This window comes from Mesocricetus auratus, unplaced genomic scaffold, assembly GCF_017639785.1.
Source record: "Mesocricetus auratus isolate SY011 unplaced genomic scaffold, BCM_Maur_2.0 Super-Scaffold_100014, whole genome shotgun sequence".
NCBI lineage: Eukaryota > Metazoa > Chordata > Mammalia > Rodentia > Cricetidae > Mesocricetus > Mesocricetus auratus.
Genome location: NW_024429197.1, coordinates 25,065,755 through 25,085,445, shown reverse-complemented (window position 1 = coordinate 25,085,445; position 19,691 = coordinate 25,065,755). Strand labels below are relative to the sequence as shown.

At 40.8% G+C, this 19,691-nt stretch overlaps 1 protein-coding gene across 1 annotated transcript in view; it reads left to right on the top strand.

The window, feature by feature from the left end:
• Tesk2 (testis associated actin remodelling kinase 2) overlaps positions 1 to 19,691 on the top strand; it is an 87,857-nt gene that overhangs the window by 8,260 nt on the left and 59,906 nt on the right. Inside the window, exon 2 of the mRNA XM_040756889.1 lies at positions 15,387 to 15,684. Within this exon, the coding sequence (XP_040612823.1) occupies positions 15,466 to 15,684 (219 nt within the window). The 5' untranslated portion in view covers positions 15,387 to 15,465. The remainder of the gene's footprint in view (positions 1 to 15,386; positions 15,685 to 19,691) is intronic.

Here is a 19,691-nt window from a genome sequence, read left to right as displayed (position 1 = left end):
AGTTAAATGTTTGATATGATATGTTTTATGAGAATTTTTCTTTTTTTCTTCTTGGATGCAGGGTGTTGAACTCCAAGCCTCAAGTGTTGGGCGCTCAGGCCTGCTTTGATTTTTGTCTTTCTGATGTCTTTTATTTTATTGCCCTGTGGAAGTTCTAGATGTTTATGCTAATTCTTTTGTTTTATTTCCCCTATGGAAGTTCTAGATGTTTATGCTAATTCTTTTGTTTTATTTCCCCTATGGAAGTTCTAGATGTTTATGCTAATTCTTTTGTTTTATTTCCCCTATGGAAGTTCTAGATGTTTATGCTGATAAACTTTTCAGCCTTCCTTTTTTTTGGCTTTTGTCTTTTGAAATATAGGAAGAAAGACCTGCATTTAGTCCTTGCTTTTTGAAGCTACCCAGTTGGAGCAAGGATACAGAATTGTTGTAAGGGTCAAAGTGCTTTGTGAACTGTAAATCATTAGACAGATGAAATATAATGTTATTTATTAATTTATCTTCTGAACAAGCTGTATAGAGGCTGTCGTGTTTTTCTTTGTATTAAATAGAATAGAATGATACAGTTTTATTTGTGTAATATAAAAAATTAGGAGCTGGATATGGGGTGCACACCTTTTATCCCAGCACTTAGGAGACAGAGGCAAGTGGATCTCTGTGAATTCGAGGCCAGCCTGGTGTCATAGTGAGTTTCGGGTCAGTCAGAGCTCTATAGAGAGACCCTGTGTCACCCTTCCCCCGCCAAAAGAAAAAAGAAAAAGGAAAAGAAAATTTGGATGGAATTGATCTTACTGCTTATGTTTTCCTAGGACAGTTTGCATGGGCTCTTTTTTTTCCAAAATGATTTCCACAATGAATTCACTGTGGTAATCTTGATAAATTTACATATTTTATTTTGTAGTATATTATACTTTTTCCATTCATGAGCTATTTATGGAAATAACACACTGAAGGAGAAAAAGCAGTACAATCTATATACCATTACTGAATACTGTATAGTATCATACTAAAAATAATTTTGCATTAGAAATTAGTTTTTAATTGAAAGAAAGTTCTACTTTTGGAAGTAAATCAGCAGAACAACACATTCTTAATTAACCTTAAAGACTGGCATGCTGAGCAAGGGATGTTCTTCTTCTTAGGAGTTCATTCTTAACTGTCAAGTCTGGGACTCTGCCTTTTGGAGTGATTTTAGCCATTGGGTCATTAGCAAGAATGTGTTCAGGTTCTTTTATTTTAATTACTTTACAGTGTGCCTTTACTTGATCTGTTCAGTCACATTCAATTAATTTATTTCTGAGCAACTCTTTAAAGGATATTTTAAAAATTATGTGTGTGTGGGGGGGGGCTGGAGAGATTACCTAGAGGTTAAGATCTCTTTGGCTGGTAGCTGGGCATGGTGGCACACACCTTTAATCCTAGCACTTGAGAGGCAGAGGCAGGTGGATCTCTGTGAGTTCAAGGCCAGCCTGGTCTACAAAGAGAGCTCTAGAACAACCAGGGCTACACAGAGATATCCTGTCTCAACAACCCCCCCTCAAAAAAAAAAAAAAAAGAAAAAGGTCACTGACTGCTCTTGCAGAGAACCTGAATTCAATACCCAGCTTTAGGCTTACAAACATCTTACTCGAATCTGAACCTGGGTCCTGTGCAAGACCAGCCAGTATTCCTAACCTCTAAGCCATCTCTCCTGCCCCTTATCTCTTCATCTTTATTCATCCTGCTAACTAGCATCATGTTGGGCTGTCCCTTCTAGCAGTAATTCTTGCACTGAGATCATTTCCAAACACACTCTTCAGTTGCCTGTTAACTCCCCCCCACGAATATTTTAGTTTTGTTGTTTCTGTATTAGAATCTGAATAGAACAATAGCTGAACACTAACTACATCCTGATCCAAAGGCAGAGAGAGAGAGGGAGAGGGAGAGGGAGAGGAGAGAGTATTAATGGGCTTTTGAAACCTCAAAGCTCACCTCCAATGATATACTTCCTCCAATGAGGCCAAACCTACTCTAATAAGGCCACACCTCCTTATCCTTCTAATCCTTTCAAATATGCTACTCCTTGGTGACTAAGCATTCAAATATACGGACCTGGTGGGGCCATTCTTATTCAAACCACCACACTGCCCAAGATTCACTAAGTTAATAGCTTTTTGAACAATTATCATTTTGAACATACATATATCCTCTTTTGCTATGCATGTCTATATTGTTAAACTCTCAAGGTCTTGGCATGGTGTGTGACCTCTAGGAAGCACTAAGTAAAGTATTTGTTGGCTAAGCGAATGAAAGAGTGAATATATTTTTCAAATAGAGTTTGAATCTTGGTGAGGTGAGATAGCTGTTGGTAAAGTGCTTGCTGTACAAACATGAGGATTTGACCCTAGTTTGATCTCCAAAACTCAGGTAGAAAGCTGGGCTATAGCAGATAACTATGAAGTGGACAGTTCCTGAGGAATAGCACCATAGTTTGACCTCTGTCCTCCACATACACGTACACACATATGCACGTGTACCATAACACTCCTGCACTTTCAAACACACAAAATTTGAGTCTCAACAACAAAAAGCCAAACCAAATCCAAAATAAAGTTTGATCTCAGTATCTAAATCTTACTTTTCCCCTCAACTGTACATTTTGATTTATATCCAATATTAAAATTTATATGCCATAATTCATTTGAAAGTGAGCAATTTCAAATCCTTATGGAGCTCATAGTCCAGTGAAGAAAACTCAGAAAACAGATAAGCAGCAATTAATGTACAGTAAGATATCTGTAATAGGATTTGTTCAGGACAATATCATATCAAAGCATAGATGAAGGAGATTGAAAGGTCAGAGAACATTTCACATATTAGTTGATTCCTGAGAGAGCCATGTGGAAGAAACCAGTAAGAACACACCAAGGAGAAAGAATGTCACATGCATGGACACTGAAGTGTGACCAGTAGTCTACAAATAAGCAGCCCAATGGAGGAGTTTTCTCTGGCTCATAATTCAAGGGTGCAATCCATCAATCAAGGTGAAGTCAAGGTGGCAGGAATGGGAAGCACACCATAATCAGAAAGCAATTAATGAGAATGAATTAGCATGCTACTGCTCAGTCCCCCTTCTCCATGGATATAGTCCAGGACTAAGAGTGGTGCTATTTACAGTATGTGGATCTTTTCGCCTGATTAATGCAATCAAGATGATCCTCAAAGCCATGCAGTGAGGTGACTCTCAGGTGAGTCTAGATTTTGTCAAGTTGACAGCTAACACTAGCCATCATAAATTGACTGTGCCTATGGATAGAAGAGGAAAGACATGAAATTGGAGCTAGGGGGCCTGGAGTGATACCTCAGCAGTGAAGAGCCTAACTGCTCTTCCAGAGGACACGGTTTAATTTCCAGCACCCACATACATATTGTCAAATGACTATAACTCCAGTTCCAAGGGATCTGACATTCTCTTCTGGCCTCTGCAGCCTCTGCATGCATTTGATGCAAAGACAGCATACATTGTAGACAAAACACCGGTATTTTGTGATTACATAAATAAAAATAAATCAGTTTTTTTTTTGTTGTTGTTGTTTTTTTCGAGACAGGGTTTCTCTGTATTGTTTTGAGGGCTGCCCTGGAACTCACTCTGTAGAATAGGCTGGCCTCGAACTCACGGGGAACCTGCTTTTGCCTCTTGAGGGTTTAAAGGCATGTGCCATTACCTCCTTGCCAAAAGAAATTTTAAAGAAAGAAAAAGAAATTGGAGATAGCAGTAGGGGTCAAATGAGGAAGAGTGTTGTTACATATACAACATTTTTAGAAGTTTATCCTAGACTGTAAGGTATATATATGAGTTAGGAGCTTGGAAGACTCAAAAGACATTTGCTAAATACCAGTCAGTAAGAGTGAGAATGGGGTTCTGGAGAGATGGCTCAGCAATTAAGAGTGTTTATTGGCAAGATTTAGTTTTTTGGGACAGGATTTCTCTGCATAGCCCTGGCTGTCCTGAGATTCCTGTAGACCAGGCTGGCTTCAAACTCACAGAGATCCAGCTGCCTCTGCCTTCTAAATGCTGGGATTAAAGGGATGCACCACCACTGCTTGGCTAATTTGACGTCTTACGACCCTCCTTTTTTTTATCATTTGAGACAAAAATTTCACTACCAAGCCATAGCAAAGGGAATTGCTTTGTAGATGAGATTCACCTGCCTCTATCTCCCATCGCTTGGGTTACGGTGTGTGCCACCACACACAGTGGACCCCCCTTACATGGGAGATAATGCATACTTTGTGGAGATGTCATGAACATTAGAGGAAACACAAATAATAATTGGTTGGATCTGGAGAGATGGCTTAGTAGTACAGACTGCTCTTCCAGAGGAGCTGGGTTCGTTTCCCAGCACCCACATGGCAGCTCACAACTGTCTGTAGCTCTAGTTCCAGGGGATCTGACACTTTCACATAGACATATATGCAGGCAATGCACATAAAACAAAAGTTAGAAAACAAAAACAATTGGCAAAATGGTGTCTGCAGCTAGCTATAGAAGCATTAAGAGGGTTATATGAGAGTCCTAAAAGTTTCCTTTGTTCTTTGGGAAATGGTTTATAGAATTTCCATTTTGGAAAAATAAAACATCCAATATTAAATATAGGATATTTAGTTTAATTCACTGTCTTTTAAAATTTTTTTCCAATCATTATTTTAGAAAAGATTACAATTTCATTTTTACTCCCTTCCTTCCTTCCTTCCTTCCTTCCTTTCTCTTTCTTTCTTTCTTCCTTCCTTCCTTCCTTCCTTCCTTTCTCTTTCTTTCTTTCTTTCTTTCTTTCTTTCTTTCTTTCTTTCTTTCTTTCTTTCTTTCTTTCTTTCTTTCTTTCTTTCTTTCTTTCTTTCTTTCTTTCTTTCTTTCTTTCTTTCTTTCTTTCTTTCTTTCTTTCTTTCTTTCTTTCTTTCTTTCTTTCTTTCTTTCTTGTGTGTGTCCATGAATACACTTCCTTGTTCAGGTGGAGGGTATGGACAGCTTTCTGGAGTCAGTTTTCTTCTCCTACCATGTAGGTCTTGGGGATGGAACTCAGGTCATTTGGCTTGGTGGCATCATTGCCCATTAAGCTATCTCACCGCCTGCTCACAACTTTTAATTGTACCTACTTTCATTTTTAAGTCCATGAGTGTTTTGCCTGCATGTATGTATCAAGAAATGTCTGAGCCCCAAGAGAGTGTCATATGCTCTGGAACTGGAGTTATATACAGTAAGTTGTGAGCTGCAGTGGGCTCATAACTGCTGAGCCATTTCTCTAGTTCCACACTTACTTTACTTTCTATGACAACTCAACAATTAACTTTAAAAAATAAGTCTCCTCTCCTCACCTTTCCTCTCTTCTTCCTCTGTTTTCCCTCTTCCGCCTTCTCCATCCTCTTCTACCCTCCTCCTTCCCTCCCCTCCCCCTTTCATTTCTCCTTTCTTCTAAAAGTGTCCAAGTTGAAACACAGATACTGAAAACTGCTGTTTGGCTAGGTGCAGATCTTTAATCCCAGCAGTTGGGAGGCAGAGGCAGGAGGATCTCTGAGTTTGAGGCTAGCCAGGTATGTGTAGCAATGCTGTTCTAGGCAATCCAGGGCTACATAATGAGACCTGTCTTAAAAAAAAAAAAAACCAAAAAGTGTTTGTTTCCTTGTAAGCCACATAATTTTGACATTTTTGAAGGACCACAAAAGGCCATTTCCTGTTTAAGGACAAAAGCAGTGAAGATTTTCCAGTGCAGGGTTTCTCAGTTGGGCGCTGCTGGCATTTCAAACAGGACAATTCTTTGTTGTGCAAGGCTGTTCTACCCATTGCAGGACATTTAGTTTCCCTGGCTCCTGCCCACTAACATACCAGTATTGCCTACCCCACACCCCCAATATTGTCATAAAAACCCTTCCTTGATAGGATGTCCAGCCTCCCACAGACAGATTTTCACATGCCTCTTTCTGTTATTGTATGAAGCAGGTCAAGTAGTACCAATTTTCATTTTTTTTAAAAGTCAATGTTTTGTCTGAGCATTTGCTCAGTGAAGAATTCTTATCTAGCATGTGTAAGGCTCTAGGTTCCATTCCTAGCAGTAAAATAAAATCCAAGTTTTTTTTTTTTTTTTTTTTTTTTTTTTTTTTGGTTTTTCGAGACAGGGTTTCTCTGTAGCTTTGGAGACTGTCCTGGAACTCACTTTGTAGACCAGGCTGGCCTCGAACTCACAGAGATCTGCCTGCCTCTGCCTCCCGAGTGCTGGGATTAAAGGCGTGCGCCACCAACGCCCGGCTAAAATCCAAGTTTTTATAAGTTAAAATTACTCATTCTATCTCTTGAGAAAGGTGTCTATATAGTGCTTAAAATCCATGCCTGCCTTCCTTCCTTCCTTCCTTCCTTCCTTCCTTCCTTCCTTCCTTCTTTCCTTCCTTACTCCACTCCTCCCTTCCCCTACTCCCTCTCTTCCCCTACTCCCTCCCTCCCTCCCTCCCTCCCTCCCTCCCTCCCTCCCTCCCTCCCTCCCTCTCTCTCCCTCTCTCTCTCTGAGACAGAGTTTCTCTGTAGTCTTTTTTTCTTAAATAAGGTCTCATGTGCCAGGTGGTGATGCTTTAATCTCAGCGCTGGGAAGGCAGAGGCACTGGGTTCAGTTCCCAGCACCTGCGTGGCAGTTCACAACCATCTGCTTCTAGTTCCAGGGGATACCATACTCTCTTCTGGTCTCCGATGGCACCCAGCACTCATGTAGTACACATACATATATGCAGATAAAACACTCATAAAATAAAATATAAATACACACTTTTAAAAAGGTGATATTCCATGAATAAGACCAACACAAGTAATCCAGAGGTAGAAAACATCTTAAAGACTTGTACATTTAAAATAGCATATTTTCTTGTTTTTTTTTTTTTCTGAGACAGGGTTTCTCTGTATTGTTTTGGAGCCTGTCCTGGAACTCACTCAGTAGACCATGCTTGGTCTCGAACTCACAGAGATCCACCTGCCTCTGCTGGGATTAAAGGCGTGCGCCACCACCGCCCAGCTAAAATAGCATATTTTCTGATTTTAAAATTAATAATTTTTCAGATTTAGAAACTCAAGAGTGCCAGCTGGGCATGGTGGTACATGCCTGGAGGCAGAGGCAGGCAGATCTCTTGAGTTGGAGACCATCTTGGTCTACGAAGTGAGTTCCACGACAACCAGGGTTGTTACACACAGAAACCCTGTCTTGAAAAGACAAAACCAAAACAACAACAACACCAACAACAACTCAGTGGGTGGGAGGAGAGAACTGCAAGTTGTCCTCAGGCCTCTAAATGCTCACTGTGGCTCCGGTATCTCTTCCCCTAATTAATAAATACATGCTCTAAAACAAGACAAGGTCCAACTATGTTTTTTGGGTTTTTTGTTTTGTTTTGTTTTTGGTTTTTTGAGACAGGGTTTCTCTGTATTGTTTTGGAGACTGGCCTCGAACTCACAGAGATTTGCCTGCCTCTGCCTTCTGAGTGCTGGTATTAAAGGCGAGTGCCACCAACGCCTGGTTATGCCTGGCAACTTTAAACATTTCATTTATTATTTTGTGTGCATATATGTGTTGGTTGTGTATGTAACAAGGCTGCTCTTATGTGGAGGTCAGAGAACAGCTTGCAGGAGTGGCTTCTCTCCTCCTACCACGTGAGTCCCAGAGATCAAACTCAGGTTCTTAGCAGGTGCCTTTACTCACTCAGCTGAGCCATAATATCACCAGCCTTCATGTGGTGGCCTGCCTTTTATAGCTAATAAAAATTTGTCAAAGAGCCAGGCATGATGGTGGTGCATGCTCTTATTAATCTCAGTACTTGGGAGGCAGGGACAGATCTCTGAGTTCAAAGCCAGACTGGTCTACAGAGTGAGTTCCCTGACAGCTAGGGTTACACAGAGAAAACCCTGTCTTGAAAAAGCAAAAAATCAAAACAAAACAAAGCAACAGTAAAAAGGGATGAACTAAAAAGAAGGCTCAGTAATAAGAGCACTCACTGTAAGAGCAGAGGACCAGAGTTTGACTCCCAGCACCCAGGTATTGCAGCATACAACTGCCTGTAACTCTAGCTCCAGGGGAATTCATGTTGACACTCATACTCACATACAAACACATCTGCATATGCACCTTCACACATGAACATGTACACTCCCATATACCCCTCACAAATGTGTACATACACATCATACACACATATATGATAATTAAATGTGGTTGTTTAGTGGCTGGCCATGGGAATAGAAACCACAGCTTGGATGTTTTCCTTTCTTAGAATTTCTAAAATGTATTAACAAAGTCCTTATTCCCATGAAGAGGACTATACTTTCTATCATTCATCTCAGCTGCCTGGTGACTAATATTACTTTAGCATATAAGAGGGTCTCTAAACTAAATGTTTCATATACGTTCTTTTCTACTTTGAATTTATGACTTATATAAGTTACACTCTTGTAAGTTTCCACAGACCTTAGTGTGGGATATAAATCTTCCTTGGACCAAAAACTGTAGTGGAATGTTGCAGAATAGTTTGAGAATCTGGAAGCTTGGCTTGCATATTGGATTGCTGTTTATTTGCCAGATTGCTTTGTGTTTTCTTGGCATATGAATGTTGAATAACTTATATTAGCAATAGATTTAAGAAAGAGAGAAAAATTAAGATGTTTTATTTAAAAAAGTTTTAAGCCAGAGCTTGAGGGTAAATGCCTTTAATTCCAACATTTAGGAGCCAAAGATAGGGGGATCTCTAATCTCTGTAAGTTAGAGGCCAGCCTGGTCTACATAGAGACACCCTGTCTCAAAAAACAAGACAAAACAAAATTTTAGACTGTAAGAAAACATAGTACTCAGAAAAAATGTTTTTCAGGTACCAAAAAAACCTGGGACAAAGCCGGACGTTGGTGGTGCATGCCTTTAATCCCAGCACTTGGGAGTCAGAGGCAGGATCTCTGTGAGTTCGAGGCCAGCCTGGTCTACAGAGCGAGTTCCAGGGCAGCCTCCAAAACAATACAGAGAAACCCTGTCTCGAAAAACCAAAAAAAAAAAAAAAAAAAAGATATATCACATTTCTGGTGTCTGCAATATCCTTGGATCTCCACTGTAAGTTAGGTTTCTCCTTTATACAGTCATGCACAAAACATTCAGTATCCCCATGCATAGAATCCCAACCTGCTACATGTTGCAAGGCTCAGCAACTCTGCCAGCTTAGTGCCAGCATCATGACCTCTCTTGTATCCTGCATGCCTGAAAAATCACCATCATGTTGGCAATGCCAAGTTCTGCCAGCTCAAAAATGTAGCCAGGAATGCTGGGCTTGTTGACACACACTGCTAATCTAGCACTATGGAGGCAGAAGCCAGGGGTACCTCTGTGAGTTTGAGGCCGGCTTGGTTTACATAGTGCGTTTCAGGACAGCCAGAGCTACACAGAAAAACCCTGTTCAAAAAAAAAAAAAACACAGAGAGGGGGTGAGAGGGAGGGTAGGAATGGAGAGAGGAAGAGTAGAGAAGAAAAGAATCTAGGGGAGGCAGGGTCAGGTAGGTGAGGTCAGCCTGGTCTACCAGTGGAGTTCCAGGACAGCCCGGCTGTTACATAGAGAAACCTTGTCTAGAATCCTCTCATCCCCCAAAAGAGAAGAAAAGTAGTCAGCCCACTAGGAACTGTCATTGCGTCCATTTGTGTCCTTTGTGTCTGAACATGGGAAAACAGCTTCTCAGGCAACCATTTTCCAGTAGGGTACCCTGAAAGCTCTGTCTTCTCAGACACTGTCACATAAAATTTACTGTTATACCTTGGAGCTCTCAGTGGGTGGTGTCTTATTTCCTGTTGTGCTAGTGCAAAGTCTGAAGTGTCTCCATAATGGTGCTAGACTTTAACTTACAGCTGCTGTCTCCACCTGCCCAGCCTAACTTTAATTGGGTTCAGGTTCCTTTTCTTACTAAGCTGTACATTTCTATCCATAACTTTGACAGGGTTCACACTTCTTTTTTTGCCAAAGTGCATGTTTTCATGTCTTTCTATTCTCTCTCTCTCTGTCTACACACACACACACACACACACACACACACACACAGTACTTTTGGGTAAATATTGTAAGCAATAACCGTGCCATAGCTCCTTTTTTGCATTGTCTTGAAATTTCCTCCTTCCAAACAACTTAGCCCATTTTTAAATTCAGTCTCACTTCATCTTTCAGGATATGGTCAAAAGTACAACCAGAGTCTTTGCCAAAACAGAATGTGAATGGCCTCTAGCTCAATTCCCTGTAGAGTCCTTCTCTCTGAATCCTTGTAGTCTTCACTGTCCACATTTTCACTGGCATTCTGGTCTTCTAAGTGCCCATCAGAGTGGATCTTTGAGGTTAGTTTAAAATGTTAAACGTTCTAGGGTTTCTCTAACCTTATAGCTCCAAACTCTTCAACATTCCTCCCACAAACCAGTCCAGAAGGTGTATGGTCAAATTTATTATAGCAGCAGCTCTACTTTTTTTCCCATGCCAGTTATCTGTAATATTTCCTTTCTTTGTGCTTTGATTAAGTTCCTGATAAAAGTCTCTTGCGGGAAGAAGGGTTATTGGCTTGAAGTTTGAGGGGATCTTATCCAGCATGGCAGGAGGCTTGGTGCCAGGTGGTTCCGCTGTGGCAGGAGCACGAGGCTGCTGGTTCACATATCAGTGAAGCAGGAGGCAGATAAAGGTGGGGCTCTGCTCATTTCTTCTCCTTTTTCTCTGTTTATTCAGTATAGGACCCCAGCCCAAGGCTTGGTGCTGCCTACATTCAAGGCCAGTCAGTATCCCACCCACCAGTTAATTCCCCCTGGAAGAGTTCACACATACCCCAAAGTGTGCTTCATTGGTGCTCTAGGCATTTCATAGCCCATTCAAGTTTGGCAATTAAAATCAAGCATCACAGTGTCTTTATAACTCATGCTTCTCAACATTCACTATAAACAATGTATTGATAGACAATTGGGACATGAATGTTAACTATTTGTCTAATCAATAATCATATGGCCATTACATGACTTAAAATAACTAATAAGTATAAACTATATGTATAATATAGCCAGTGTTTTTGTTTTTATTTCACAGATGAGGACTGGAGATGCAACAAGGTTAATTATATCTAGGTTCATATAACTACAAGTTATATGAGTTAGGGAGCAAGGATTTGAACTTGAATTGCTTGCTTTGAAGACCATAAGGCTTATTACTATGTTAACATAGAGTATACTACGTATATTTCCTTTGTTACCTCTTTTAAAACATGTCCTCCTAGTGCGTTGGTGGCGCATGCCTTTAATCCCAGCACTCAGGAGGCAGAGGCAGGTGGATCTCTGTGAGTTTGAGGCCTGCCTGGTCTACAGGGCAAGTTCCAGGACAGCCTCCAAAACAATACAGAGAAACCCTGTTTCGAAAAACAAAAACAACAACAACATCAAAAAAAGGAGATTGAGCAAGCCATGGGGGAACAAGCCAGTAAGCAGCACTCCTCATGACCTCTCACTTCATCACTCCTGCCTTCAGGTTCTTGCCCTGCTTGAGTTCCTTCCTGTCCTGACTTCCTTTGGTGATGAACAGCAATGTGGAAATGTAAGCTAAATAAACTCTGAATGCCCTGACTTGCTTTTTGCTCATAGCATTTTGTTGAAGCAGTAGAAACCCTAAGACATTGTGTTACTGAAAACAAAACAAACCCAAAAACTATTATTCTCCCTCTTGAAAAATGTTTGAGGGGGCTGGAGAGATGGCTCAGAGGTTAAGAGCACTGACTGCTCTTCCAGAGGTCATGAGTTCAATTCCCAGCAACCACATGGTGGCTCACAACCATCTGTAATGAGATCTGGTGCCCTCTGCTGGTGTGTAGACGTACATGGGGGCAGGGTGTTGTGTTCGTAATAAATAAATAAATCTTTAAAAAAAATGTTTGAGCTGGGTGTAGTGGTATATGGATATTATTTCAGTACTCCAGAGGATGAGGCAGGAAAATATGAAGCTTGAGGCCAGCCTGGGTCAGTCGGTCGATTGGTTGGTCAGTCTTTCTCCCTCCCTCTCTTCTGTCCCCTTTCATCTCCCTCTCTCTCTCTCTCTCTCTCTCTCTCTCTCTCCCTTTCTTTCTTTCTTTTTTTTCAGACAGGGTTTCTCTGTAACAGCCCTGGCTGTCTTGGGACTCACTTTGTAGACTAAGTTGCCCTCAAAATTCTCAGAGATATGCCTGCCTCTGCCTCCCAAGTTCTGGGATTAAAGGCGTGTGTGACCATTGCTCAGCACAGCCTGGGTTTCTTTCTTTCTTTCTTTTTTTTTTTTTTTGGGTTTTCGAGACAGGGTTTCTCTGTATTGTTTTGGAGGCTGTCCTGGAACTCGCTCGGTAGACCAGGCTGGCCTCGAACTCACAGAGATCTGCCTTCCTCTGCCTCCCAAGTGCTGGGATTAAAGGCGTGCGCCACCAACGCCCGGCCAGCCTGGGTTTCTTAATGAGACACCTTCCTTTCAAAAAAGGAAGGTAGGTCCTGTGAGTAAAGTTGTTATTTTTCAAAGTAAACTATAAAATTTGTCAGTTTATTGTGCTATGTTTATAACAAGACTTCTACTAAACATTCCAAGTTGGAATTTGAAATTCCTTTCCTCTCTCTACATGCTGAGAATGTAAAATCAGACATGTTGAACTGCAACAAATAATTTTAAGTGAGATGTGGCAGCACACACTGTAATCCCAGCATCTGTGAGGTAGAGGCAGGACAGTAAGAAATTCAAGGTCATATTGGCTACACAATTGGGTTGAGGTCTCAACAAACCAAACTGAGAAATATTTTTATTTATTTTTTTGGTTTTTGAGACAGGGTTTCTCTGATGTGTTTTGGAGGCTGTCCTGGAACTCACTCTGTAGACCAGGCTGGCCTCGAACTCACAGAGATCCCCTGCCTCTGCCTCCCGAGTGCTGGGATTAAAGGTGTGCGCCACTAATGCCTGGCACGAGAAATATTATTTTCAGTGCTTGGGTATTGAATAGTTTAATAATGGCTTAGTGGGTAGGGGCACTTCCCTGCCAAGCCTGATGCTCTGAGTTTCATCCTTAGGAGTCACAAAGAGGAAGGAAAGCACTGACTAATACATTTGCTGTGGCATAGGCAAGCAAATAAATTAGTGTAGATAGAGGTTCTATCCTGCCCAGTTCTGCAGCCATTTAGTCCCAAATAAACACACAGAGGCTTATATTAATTATTAACTGTTTGACCAATGGCTCAGGCTTTTTATTGGCTAGCTCTCTTAATTATTAGCCCGTTTTTATTAAACTATGTGTTGCCATGAGGCTATGACTTACCAGCAATGCACCTGCATGTTATTCCTTCAGCAGCTACTCGGCATCTCCCTGGCCACTCTCTGCATTTGTCTTCCTAGCCATCTAGTCTGGTAGCCCTATCTGTACTTCCTGCCTGGTTACATCTGTTCATTGGCCGAAACAACTTTATTCATAACCAATAAGAGAAACATATATTCACAGCATGCAGAAGGACCCCCCATCAACTTAGTAAATAAATATATGTATATAAAAATGAAAAAGAATTATTGACTACACTTCATGTGATACTTAGTTACTATCCAGACTGACGTTGTACTCAATAAACAAAAAAGGTTGTTGACAACCCCTTGCAGTATTCAAAGTAGACTTTAAGCAGCAAACTGCTCATTAGTTAACTTAGCAGGCAGCTATATCTTAAACATTGAAATGCAATTTAATATGGTTTGTTTTTCCAGCTCTTCACTGTAACCACTTAGCCATGACCTGGGCTTGGTTCCCAGTACTCAAATGGTGGTTCATAACTGTCTTAGTTAGGTTTCCATTGTGTAAAACACTGATCAAAAGCCTTGGGCAGGAAAGTGTTTATTTCATTCAGTTTACAGTTCTATATCACAGTCCATCACTGAGGGAAGTCAGGACAGGAACTAAAATAGGACAGGAACCTGAAGGCAGGAGCTGATGCAGAGGCCATGGAGGGGTGCTGCTTACTTACTGGCTTGCTCTCCATGACTTTCCATCTGCTTTTTTTTATTTTACCTAGGACCACCTGCCCAGGGATGGCACTACCTACAGTGAGCTGGGACCTCCCATATAGTTAGTAGTTCAGAAAATAGTACCCTACAGACTTGACAACAGGTACATTTTATGGAGGCATTTTATCAGTTGATTATTCCCCTTTCCAAGTGACTCTAACATATATCAAATTGACATAAACCTTGCCAGAACAAGCTGGTGGTGATGGTGCACACCTTTAATCCCAACACTCAAGAGGCAGAGGCAGGCGGATCTCTGTGAGTTCCAGGACAGCCAGAGCTGTTACACAGAGAAACCCTGTCTCAAAAAATCAAAACCAAACCAAACCAACTGCCCCCCTCTCCAAAAAAAAAACAAAAACAGCTTAGCCAGAACAACCACCATAGTAACTGCAGTTCCAGGGATCCAAAGTCCTCTTCTGACCACTGTGGGTGCTAGGCAAGCATATCATACACATGCATGAGTGCACACATGTGCATGTGTATACACACACACACACACAAACTTACACATGCACATATACATGCAAACATGCACATGCCTGCCAAACACTCATATATGTGAAATGAAATAGATAAATCATCTTTTTTTTTTAAACGTACTTTTATTTATATCCATTGGTGTCAGGTCCCCTGTCACAAGAATTACAGACAGTTGTGAGCTACCATGTAGGTACTGGGAATTGAACCTGGGTTCCCTGGAAGAGCAGTCAGTGCTCTTAACCACTGAGCCATTTCTCCAGCCCTGAAATAGATAACTCTTAAATTTTTCGTTTTTTCCAGACAGAGCTCTGTGTAGCCCTGGCTGTCCTAGAACTTACTCTGTAGACCAGGCTGGTCTCAAACTCAGAGATCTACCTTCTTCTGCCTCCCAAGTGCTGGGATTAGAGGTGTGCTATCACAGCCTGGCTTTAAAATAATTTTTTAAAAGAATGTAATCTATGATTTTTATTTACAGTTTCCCTTTGTGTGTGTCACTGTTTTGAGAGAGAAGACATAGTATTTTTTTTTTTGAGAGAAGACATAGTATTATTTAGGTCTGGAAATCAGAGGTAGAATGCAAAAGGAAATAAATATTTTTAAATTTATTTAACTTATTTTATGTACATCGGTGTGAAGGTGTCAGATCCCTGGAACTGGTGTTATAGACAGTTGTGAGTGGCCCTGTGGGTGCTGGGAATTGAACCTGGGTCCTCTAGAAGAACACCCAATGCTCTTAACCACTGAGCCATCTCTCCAGCCCTGGAAATAAGTCTTTTTGCATTGAGATTTTTTACTTTTCATGTAGTCATCAATGATTTTACTACAGTGTTTTTTTTTTTCTTCTGTAGTGTCACACTGGAAAAGAAGTAAAACTGAACAAAAAGCTATGAGTGGAGCTCCTTCTTAAGAGAAGTAATTATTGAGATTATGGATCGGAGTAAGCGGAACTCAATTGCAGGATTTCCCCCACGTGTGGAGCGCTTGGAAGAATTTGAAGGTGGTGGAGGGGATGGGAATACCAGCCAAGTGGGAAGAGTTTCATCATCTTCATATCGTGCAATTATTAGTGCCTTTTCCAGACTGACAAGTTTGGATGACTTCACTCGTGAAAAAATAGGATCTGGGTTCTTCTCTGAAGTGTTTAAGGTGAGTGGTGATTTCTCAGCTTATTTCATAGGGTTTTTCTGATGGTCAGAATCACTGCAGAGTTAATAGTTGTTTATGGTGTTTTGTTTGTTTGTTACTGCTTTTTAAAGATTGTGTCTCTCCAAGTAACCCTGGCTGGCCTTGAGTTCACAGATTCACCTGCCCCTACTGCGTGTTGGCATTACAGGTGTATACCAACCACCACACTTTCACTGGTTTTCCTGCTTCAACCTTCTGAGTGCTGGGATTAAATAAGCAATGAACTACCAGATATGATTTAATATTTTGAGAGACCTCATTCATATATATAACTTCTACTTTTTTGTTGTTGTTGTTGTTACAATATTGGCAATGGAATCCAGGGCCTTGTACATGCTAGGCAAACATTCTGCCCCTGAACTACCTATATTCTCCCCCCCTCCGTGGAGTATATGTGCATATGTGTATATAAATTTGCAAGCATGAGTGTTCTGGCTAGCCTCAAACTTACTGTATAGACAGGGTTGGCTTTGAATTACATTGACTCAAGTCTGTTTGCTAAATGCTGTGATTATTAGAGTACACTACTATGTCTGACCGTCTCATGTTTCAAAATGTACTATTTTTGTCTTTCATTGAGCATGTAATTTTAATATAATTGAATGTATTTATCTTTAATTATATGTATATGGCTATTTTTGTTTGCATGTGTCTGTACACCATGTGCATGTCTGGTGTTCATGGAAGCCAGAAATGGGCATTAGATCCTGTGGGACTGGAATAATAGACAATTGTAAACTTCCATGTGGGTGCTGGGAATCAAATCTGAGTCCTCTGGAAAAACAGCAAGTACTCTTAACTGCTGAGCCATATCTCTGGACCCAAACTTAGTTTTTAAAAATTATATTCATATGCACTTTGGTTTGAATATGGTTTGTACCTTCTAAAAATGCATGATAAAGTTTAATCAAATCCATTGTAAAGTGTTACTTCATCTGTGATGTTTAGAGGTTGGCTTTGGAGGGGATCAAGATTAGATAAGTCATCAGTATAGGCAGTATAGGGTCCCCTACTGTTAGTTTTGTAAAAGAGAATGCACATATGTTTCTGTGATACCCTGCACTGCTTTAGGGTTTGCTAGAAAGAAAGCCACTTGAGCCAGAACCAGACCATGAGCCCAAATAAGCCTTTCTTCCTCTTCCTCCTCCTCTTTCTCACCCCCCCGTGAGTATACATAGTCCAGAGGTTGGATATCATTCTCAACAACTCTCCATTTTATTTTTTTGTTTGTGTTTTAGACAGGGTCTCACTGTGTTGTTTTGGATGACCTGGAACTCATAGAGACCTGCTCTGCCTTAACTTCCCATTTTATTTATTTTTGGGGGGGGCAGGGGAATTAAGTGCATGTACCACTATGCTGGACTCCACTTAATATTTTATTCATTTATTATTATTACTGTTTCTTTTCTTTTCTTTTCTTTTCTTTTTTTTTTGGTTTTTAAGAGACAGGGTTTCTCTGTATTGTTTCGGAGGCTATCGGTCCAGCCTGGCCTCGAACTCACAGAAATCCTCCTGCCTCTGCCTCCCGAGTGCTGGGATTAAAGGCGTGTGCCACCACCGCCCGGCTTATTTTCTTTTTTTTCGTTTATTTTTGAGAGAAGGTTTCTTAGTGTAACCTTGGCTCAGTACATCAGGTTGTCTTGATCAGAGATTTTCTTGCTTTTGTCTTCCTGAGTGCTTAGACTAAAGACTTGTACCATCACATTCATCTTTTTATAGTTTGGTTTCTTGAGACAAGGTCTCTAAATAGCCCTGGTTGTCCTGAGACTGGCTATATAGACTAGGCTGTCCTTGAACTCACAGAGATCTACCTGCCTTTGCCTCCTTAGTGTTGGAAGTAGAGGAATAGGCTGCCACATCAGGCTTTTCCACGTGGCGTCGAGCTGAGCCACCTTCTTTGCCCCTTTTTCCTTACTAAATCTTATAGTTTAATTATTTTACATGAAACAGTACTAAATTCACATTTCTAGATGGCTGCTCGGTTGTACCACTAACATTTGTTTATGTATTTATTACACTGTTGGAAATTGGACTAGGGCCTCTCATGCTAGGCAAGTGCCTTGCCCCTGAACTCACTATGTAGCCTAAGGAGACCTTCAACTTTGGATCCTCTTATCTCAGTCTCCAATAGCTGGGATTACAGGTCTGTACCACCAAACCTGGTCCAAAATTTATTGTTTATTTAATATTTCCCCATTGATTAAAAATTGTCATCATTTATCTGTACTAAAATTTTCCTAAACTGTGACTTGGTCTCTTTCTGGACTTCATTTTGAGTCATTATCTATTCATATATCAGTATACATTGTTATAATAATGTAATCATGTGACTTGAACATTTGGTTAATTTAGTTTTCTTTTGTTCTTTTTAAATAATTTTCTTGGTATTTCTTTCCTTTTCTTAAGTTTCATTTTTGGAGGAGTATTGGGGCTTAAAAACAGGCCTTGTACGTGCTAGACAAATGTTTTACCATTGAGCTACTTCTCCAGCTCCCTTATTATTTATTTATTATGTATACAGTGTTCTGCCTGCCTGCATGGCTGCAGACAAGAAAAGGGCACCAGGTCTCATTATAGATGGTTGTGAGCCACCATGTGGTTGCTGGGAATTGAACTCAGGACCTCTGGAAGAGCAGCCAGTGCTTTTAACCATCGAGCCATCTCTCCAGCCCCCCTTATTATTTTTTATGTGAATTTTAGAACTAATTTCTAAGAATTGACTCTTGCCATATTGAGATTACATTTGTAGATTAACTATTAGTTTCTAAAATACATTTTGTATTTTTATCTTTCTTAAATTTTATCTAATAGAATTTTTTTTTTTTTTTTGGTTTTTCGAGACAGGGTTTCTCTGTATTGGAGACTGTCCTGGAACTCACTCGGTAGACCAGGCTGGCCTCAAACTCACAGAGATCCACCTGCCTCTGCCTCCCAAGTGCTGGGATTAAAGGCGTGCGCCACCAATGCCCGGCTTCTAATAGAATCTTATGTAGCCTTGGCTATCCTCAAACTCCCTAAGTAGCTGAAGACCTTGAACTTATGATTTTCCTGCTTCTACCTTCCAAGTGCTGGACTTACAAGCATGTGTCACCAAGCCTGGCTTAAATACTTTTTTATTCTGTGTGTGTGGGGGTGGGTGGGGTGGGATTGGAAACAGTCTCATTTTATAGACCAGGCTGACCTTGAATTCATAGAGATCTGTCTTCTGAGTACTGTTGTGGTAAGAAGCATGTTGTATTATGTCCTTACATTAAAAAAAATTGTTTATTTATTGGATGTGTGTCCGGGGAAGCCAGAAGATGGTGTTAGATCCTCTGTGAGCTTACTAATGTGGGTGCTGTGAATTACTCTAATCCTCTGCAAAAGCAAGTATTCCTAGCAGTGAGCCATCTCTCCAGTCCTGGCCTGACTTTGTTTTAAATGCTGAATTGTTTTCATGTAGCTAACTTACTGAATCTAAGTTGGTTTTCGTTTTTGTTTTTTGTTTTGTTTTTTCAAGACATGGTTTCTCTGTGGCTTTGGAGGCTGTCCTGGAACTAGCTCTTGTAGACCAGATTGGTCTTGAACTCACAGAGATCTGCCTGCCTCTGCCTCCGGAGTGCTGCTGAATCTAAGTTTTGCAGTAGACTTTTGTTTTGTTTTGTTTTCTTTTCTTTTTTTTTTTTACGAGACAGGGTTTCTCTGTTTTGGAGGCTGTCGGTCCAGCCTGGCCTCGAACTCACAGAGATCCGCCTGCCTCTGCCTCCCAAGTGCTGGGATTAAAGGCGTGCGCCACCAACGCCCGGCTTGTTTTCTTTTTTTTAATATATGCCTGCAGACCAGAAGAGGACATCAGATTTTGAGCTGCCGTGTAGGTACTGGAAATTTGTATTATGTCCTTACAAGTGCTAGGATTAAAGGTGAGTGTTGGGATTAAATGTGTGTGCCACCACTGCCTGGTTTAGAATAGCCTTCTTAATGTGGATAGC